This window comes from Stenella coeruleoalba, assembly GCF_951394435.1.
Source record: "Stenella coeruleoalba genome assembly, chromosome: X".
NCBI classification, from domain to species: domain Eukaryota; kingdom Metazoa; phylum Chordata; class Mammalia; order Artiodactyla; family Delphinidae; genus Stenella; species Stenella coeruleoalba.
The window spans coordinates 10,019,472-10,027,209 of record NC_137152.1 but is presented as its reverse complement, the minus strand read 5'-3'; the positions used below and the strand labels follow the sequence as shown (position 1 = coordinate 10,027,209).

At 43.4% G+C, this 7,738-nt stretch overlaps 1 protein-coding gene across 1 annotated transcript in view; it reads right to left on the bottom strand.

Annotated features, from left to right (window-relative positions):
- Positions 1-2,938: 2,938 nt before the first annotated feature.
- Positions 2,939-7,738, bottom strand: part of FRMPD4 (FERM and PDZ domain containing 4) — an 852,755-nt gene continuing 847,955 nt past the window's right edge. The window contains exons 22-23 of the mRNA XM_079910629.1: positions 6,334-7,623; positions 2,939-4,713 (exon numbers count right to left, since the gene is read on the bottom strand). Of these exons, the coding sequence (XP_079766755.1) occupies positions 3,389-4,713; positions 6,334-7,623 (2,615 nt within the window). The 3' untranslated portion in view covers positions 2,939-3,388. The remainder of the gene's footprint in view (positions 4,714-6,333; positions 7,624-7,738) is intronic.

The window sequence follows — 7,738 nt, the reverse complement described above, 5'->3', positions numbered from 1 at the left end:
ATTTCTTTTGTGATCAGACTAATACCAGCTGGGCTGAGGGGTCTGTGTTAATTTTAATGTCTAAGGCAACTGCACTAGTTGCTGGATTTTACTAGAAGCCTAATACTGTGGTGGTGGTTCATCTGACCCTTCTGTCTTTCCGTGTCAATCAGATCCCTCCAGCCAATCCACTTACACAAACTATGGTGGAACTGAGACTCAGGAGAAGGGCAAATGTGTTCAGACTAACTCTCTGAGTCAAAAGTGAAACTCCTAAACACGTACAATAATGATAACAATAGCACAGATATAGAAAAAGTTGAAAGCAGATGGCCCAAATTGTTGACAACGACTGTCTTTGGGGGTTGGGTTTATAGGAATTTTCACTTTCTTCATCATTTATTTCTGTAACATATTTATTTGGTAATATTAGGGAATTATTAATTTTAAAAAGTGTGAAAATGGCATTATGATTATGTTTAAAAATTCTTATCTATAGGAAGTGCTTACCGAGATATTCATGGATTAAGTGCTATGATGTCTGGGATTTGCTTCTACATACAGTTTGGAAGGAGGTGCCTAGAAACAGAGAAAAGATTGGGCATGAATGGGTGTGTGATGAGTACATATTGATTCATTATATGATCGTGCCTATCTTTATACATGTTTGAAAGTTTTATAATAAAGGATGAATAAAAATGATAGGCGGTACACCTGGAAAAATAGGCTGGGGACTAAATGTAAAAGACCTCAGGGACAAGGAAGTTTCACTCTCTGCTTCAGTGGTCTCCGAACTTTAGTGAGTGCAACCCTACCTGCGACAATATTATTGCACACATGCATCAGGCATATGCTTATTAATTAATTGATTTATTTAAAATGATGTACATATACCACTGTACTCTTATGCCATTATAAAACATACACAAACATAAAAAAGGCTAGATAAAAATAAACACAAGTAGCATTCTAATACATTCTTCCTACACTCTAGTGGGCCTGGACCCCACTTAGGAGCGGCACATTTAGCGATTGGGGGGCTCTTGAGGTTCTCTAAGTAGTAAAGAGTTTGTTTATAAGAAACAGAAATTTACTGGAGCACCCAAAGGTAACGGGAGATTGGTTAGAAAGACCCAGAGCTATTTCACTGAGGCCTCCCGAAGAACTGAAATGGACTGGGATGGTGTTCTAACTGGACATGTGATCGAACAAGGATCATCACTTCCTTGTATATTTCTTTTATACATATGCAATACACTCATGTATTCTGCACAGAGTCAGGATACGATATGCGTATAAAACAAACAGCCCCTACATATTACCTTGGGCAATATATTTAACGCAATGCTTATGATGATAATAATATCTAACACTGAGTACTTACTCTTTGCCAGGTATTGCAGTAAGAACTTTATATACATAATTTTACTTAAAACTCGTGACAATCCTATGGAAATAGATCTTATTATTGACTTCCATATTACTAGAAGGAACTTGAGACTGAGGAAAATTGACTAGCTTTCCCAAGATGAAAGGGCTAGAAAATGGCACAGTCCACATTTAAATGAAGAAGTTTCTGACCCCAAACCACATGTCCTTAACTACGAAACTATATTGCCTCCATAGGGAATTAATGATAGTGTCCAAACCGTAAGATCGTCGTGATGATTAAATGAGATAAGATATATGATATGTTTAGCACAACGTCTGACATAGAACACAATCCTATATTAATATGTATTTGCGTATACAGAACATTTACCAAAAATTTCCACAGTAAACATCATTAATATTTCTCACTATCAAACACCAATATTTATAACTGTAATCAAATAATGTTTTATTATTTAAACATTATAATAACACGTCTAAACTCCTTTTGTTTGCTACCACCTATAAATATGTGTGGCTTTTGTTATTGAGTCTCTACGGAACAACTGACGAGAGAGACAGCAACTGGGGACTGTGTTATGCCTACAGAAATGGAAATATTTGCACTGGGCACACTCCTGTCATATTCTAAGAAGCCACCTACGTAAATAGGAGTGTGTGTAGCTTGAGCACTAAAAGAGCCACGAAGTACATATGTACATATCAACTTTATTTTACAATTGCAGACTTTGCATCCTTTTGCTTTGACCCAAAGATACAGTTTTAGAGAGACGATGGTTCTAAAAACTTCTTTGCATTCCGTCAGGTTCACTTGAAGCGGTCAAGTTTACCACTCTTTTTTTTTCCCCCTCAGCTTTCACATTTCTATCAGCCAATACAGATTAGAACATTTCAAAAATACTTTTATTATTTATTTAAGTATGGCTTCCATATTAGAGTAACTATCTTTCTCCGATTTTCTGGAACATTCCAGATTTGAAATTTTGTCCCAGTGTTAGGTTGTCATTGCAAATTTGGTTGGAAGCATTGGCTCCCGTAGAGGTGATGCATGAAGCTCTTTGCTTTACGTTACTGGACCTGCATTTACTTGTGAGGATCATTAAATGTTCCTTTTTATAATTTTGCAAATACTTTACTAAATGTTCTGTCACCCTGAAGGGAATTCTAGAGAGGTGGTGTCTTTGGTTTGTATATTTTGACACTGAGTCAAAGCAGATCTCTCTTTTCATCAAACAATTTAATTTTGGTATTATTAACTCCTTTCCTTGTGTGCAATTAGATAGTCCCTAAGTAGGTATTACCCGGGAACCTGTCCATCATTCCCCCTGTTCTTCTATTTGGGAAGTATTTTAATTCTAGAAACATCATGAAGAGCATTTGTGTTGACACAATAGAATCCACTCCCACCCCATTTCTAGCCCAAATGGCGTAAGCCAAAATGAAATATGTAGGATTCCTGGAAAAAAGCATCAGATAACCAAACACTATGAGCAAAAAATTAATTTATTATATATATTCTCTAATAATTCATAATAGCTTTTTGAATTTTAAATGTCTTTTTGCTATTTCCAATGCTTAAAAATCATAGTTTTAAAACATAAGTACTGTTTTATATACATTGTGATTTTTCTTTTCTTTTTTACTTCTAAATATGAATGATATGGTCTCCAAGTATCCACTTGGAAGGAAAGGGGATAGGATTCATTGTTTTGCTCCAACACAGCAGAATTTAACGTTTCACATCACATACCTGGAGTTTCGACTATATGAAAAATAGCCAAATATCACCACTTCCTTGTATATTTCTTCTACATGTGTATATATGTATAATAGAAACAGAATACATCTGGATTAGTACATTTCAACTTTTCATCAATGTGACTTTTATCTCCTATTTCATATAAAATAACAAAATATACAGAGAGAAGAAAGGAGACATCTGTTCATCGTACACATAAAGTAAATAAAAGTTCATGTATGGCTTTGCAAAGGTAGATTATGACGTGACTTTCATACTTTATTTATTTAAAAGCATCTTGAGAGAACGTGTTAGTGTGCTTACGAGAGCGGCCATGGTGGTTGAATGTCGCATTGAGAGTCCAACATTGGGATCCCCAGTGGTCTTTCCAGTGGCTGCCTCGGCAGCTTTCAGGAGACAGATGTAGTTTATGACCACTTCATCGATCTTCGCTACAATTTCCTGCCGCTGTGTTTCTGAGTTCACAACTTTAACTAATCGCATGCAGGCTTCTGTTAGGCAACAGAGCACTTGAAAGCTGGAAGTCATAGCTAGGAGCATCTCCTCTGGACTTTTCTCGGCCATTGCCATTTTCCTGCAGGCACTCCCCAACTGTCTGGACTCAATGGATAACAGCTGCTTGTACTGAGAAAGTGTTAGGTCATACGCTTCAAGGCGTGACTCCCCTTTCTTCCCCTTGGTTTCCCTGACAAGGCAGAGCAGCTCATTGGCATCATTTTGGGCTGCGAGGAACCCATCGGGCATTGCATATGTGCTCTCCTTAAGGGCATTTATCCTTGCAATCCGGGCATCAAAAGTCAGGTTGCTGAAGTCCACATCATCTGGGCCACTCAAGTCTTCGGCCCAGACCTTCAGAACTGAACCTCTGGACAGCTCCCCTCCTTGCTCCTGAATTCCGACAGCCAGGGGTGGGCTGCTTGGGTCTGGCGTGGCTTGAGTCATCTGTGGTCGAAAGAGGCAAGAGACGTGGTGATCGACCTCTCTCTGCTCTTCGTCCTCATCACCATCTTCATCCTGCCCTCCGTTCAGGAAGCAGTAGCTGAAAGGTCCCCGGCATCTCCAATTGCTGCCTTCCAGCTTCCGCAAGGGCAATGTCCTATACAGCTTTGAGTTTTTGTGAGCCGCTGGGGACCTTTTGTGAACTTTCCCCTCAGAGCTAAAGTGCATCGAGCTTTGGGAAAAACTTTTGGTGAGCTTCTTCCCTAGGGGGAGTTCTGCGTGCCTTTCTGAACTGGCCTCCTGTGCTTCTGTGATACCTGGACACTTTAAGCTGACTGCACCTTTGCTTCTCTCCCGGAAGGTCTCCAAACTTACAGATCCCGAGAGGATACTGCTGCTACGTCTCAGAGCCCTCTGGCTGGGGGGTGTCCTGAGGCTCCCCCCTCGCAGATCCAGTGGCCACCAGCTCACAGCCTCTCCGTAGGCCTGGTTTGCTTGGGAGAAATCAGTAGGGTCTTGATTTGGAATTGGCACCTTTGATTCCGAGTGAATGTTTGATGGTAGCAGGGTGGGATCAGCTTTAGGATGTTGAGGCCAAGCTGAAGGCATGCCTCCTCGTCTCTCCTTCCCAGGCTCTGTCAAAGCTACACTAGGGGTAGTAGGAAAACAGAGAGAATCATTAAGCACCTCATGGGTGGTCATTTTTACTAAATCTCTATGCGATGTCTGTCATCTCCCAAGGATGTACTCGAGAAGAACTACCATCTGCCAGGGTCGACCTGCTTTCCAAAGACGGCCTCCTGAAATCTTTAATAGATTTCAATTTTAATATATTTTAAGAAATACTAGAGTCTCTTATTCCTGAAACGATTGATTCATTTGGCATTGTCTAGAAATCCCAAATGTTTTGAGGGAGACAGTGGAATTTTGTCAATTGCCTTGTTCCCGATATTTATCTATTAAAGCTTACACACATAATGAGCAAACACACGTCTTACATACAGATTATTCAACCGTGTTTATGACATTTAAGCTCCATTTCAAGGAGTCAGGTTAATCCTGGCATCGGTTACCTTCCTAAAAAGAAGTGGCCTAATTTAATTAATGCAAATTAGGTATCTTCGCCTTTTAAAGAGGACCCCGTGAGGTTCGCCTGGTACAGGGTTTGAAGTTGAGACACTGGGAAAGTCCCAGAAAAGTTGTCATGTGGGGACAATGGCCTCCACCTCACAGAATTTTTGTGAGAAGCAAGAGGAATAGGTTAGGTGAAAGCTCTTTGTAAACTGCAAAGTGGCCTTTAATGAGTTTAGAGGTACAGATGCTAGTTGGGAGATGAGTTTGGTAACATTCGTAGATGGGTTTCCCAAGGCAGGTGAAGCCAGTGGTGAGTTTTGAGAAAGGAGATAATCTTAAAACGGCGGGAATGGAAATTAACCAATATAAGGTCTCACTAACATCTATTGACCTACATGGAAAAGACACTGCTGAGGATATAATTTGAAATTGCAAAGTATGAAATAGTGTCTGCTTTTGCCACAGGATGGCCGGCCAAGCGGATCTCGGAGACGGATAGGTGCCCACTGGGTGGCAGAATGGTGAAGGCGGGCACAGAAGGTGGCTGTGTTCGTGTTTCTACCTGGCGTCTATATTTTATTATTTGGGGGAAAATAAAGCAGCTGATCGTGCATCCCCCGCAAACCTTTTAGACACTGCGGTAGGCCAGATACTTCAGAGTCCTCGTCTAGGAGAGTCTTACAGAGTAGGGAGGGCTCTGGAAGTACTGCTTAGAGGCAAAGGATCTTCCCCAATCTCTCCCGCCTCCCAGGTCCCCTGCTCTATTTTCCTTCCTTGCCTCTCAAAAAGGAAATGGCAAAATGAGAAATTCGACGTCTTGAGAAGGAAATCAAACTTTTGCGATTCTAGGCAATACGATCTTATAACTAAAAGTTGCACTGGGCGCTGCTAAAAGTCTACATTTAGAATTTAGGGAAAGAATGTTTGCTCCATCAAATTCTAAAAGCAAGACAGAGCAGGAAGCTAAAGGCCAGAAATGCCATTTCCACTACTGTCCAGACCTAGAAGTGCCAGTATTTATTCAACACTGGGGGAACAATGATTTGACACTTAACCTGGCCACAGTTCTGCAGCCTTTTTAAAAAACCCTTTTCCTTTTCCTCCAGACTTTCTATTTTTAGGTTTGTTGTAAATTTGGTTTACGTGCTCCTGGCGGGTAACGCAGAGCGCTAAATCCGTCATTGCTGTACCTGTGGTTTCCTTAATCTTGGGGAGTCGATGACATCCGTCTCTCAAAGTGCCAAACAGGGGTTCGGCGTTAATGGCCGTGTGCAGGGCAGGCACTGTCATCCGTGGACACATCCCTTCTGTCTGTGGGTGTAATTCTTTAAAGGCGGCTCCGTGGCTGGGAAGCCCGGTGGCTCTCTCCTCGGAAGGAAGGTAACTCACGCCTTTCCCGGCAGCCTCAGGAATCAGGTGCTTCCCCATGGAGGGGCAGAGCGGGGACTCCACCGGAGTGGCACAAGTGCTGCTACTGCTACCCGTGCCACAGCCTGCGTCCACCGAGGAGCCTTGAGAGCTCTGCAGAGAAAAATGGCCCTCGCTCTGCAACGACGACATCCGCTTGGCCAAGTGGTAGTCACAAAGGCGGCCCACGCTCTCCTCCGCCTCGGGGAGCTTGGAAGGATGGTCACAGGTGGACGGGTCAGCATCGTCCGGGTTACCTAAGTCTTTGGCTGAAGACACACAGGTCACCTCTGTTAAGAAGTGGTCCCGCTGGCCAAGTCCTGAAACCTCAACGGCTTCTCCATCAGGAGCCCCATCATCCTTCCCTTCGGTCTCTGTGGTTCCCACAGCCAAAGCTCTGGGAAAGGTTATCCCTGTTGCTGCTTCCAACCCACTTTTTTCAGCCATAGGCCCCTCAGTGGCCACATACCATCTCTGGCTGTCCTTGCGAAAGGCAGTTCTCTCCAGGTTAAAAGTGCTCAGGTGTTGACTGTCCCTTGAAGACACACTAGCAAACTGACCTTTGGCGTCCTCCTCCACGTCTGCCGTTTTGGTCCCCTGCTGTTTCTTCCCTGGCATGCTCCCATTAAGGGATGCTTTCCCCTCCCCGTCGGCCGGCTGGCTTTTCCTTTTGCTGGTGCAGGAATATGCCATCGGCCCAATGTGCAGTTTGCCAAAATAGTCAGTGACTGACTTAGTCTCCATGGTTTCGGGCTCCATCTCCACGTGGCCCGAGTGAAGGATCTGCTTGGAAGGCACAACTTTGGGCGGGAGGTCGCTCACTGGACGGGGAGTGAGGGCGTGGGAGGCCTTCGGAGGCAAGGCCCCAGGTGGGCTTTTGGAGGTGGGGAACTCTGTCTGCTCTTCCGCAAGGGGGTGATAGCCTTCGTGAGTGGCCAAGAACATGCGGGAGAGGTTTTCTGACTGCTTCTGGGCCGTGGCCAGTTCAGAACTCTCCGTCATTTCCGAAGAGTTAGTTTCATTGCCCGAGTCTGACGAGGACTCGGGACTATAAGCCCGCAAGATGGCTACACCTGCAGGCCGTAAAAAACAAGAGCCGGTTAATGGATGCATCACAGGCACTAGGAGACATGTAAGAAAATGGGGCTCATTATTATTAAAAAAAAAAAAAAGCCAACTTTTTCCCTT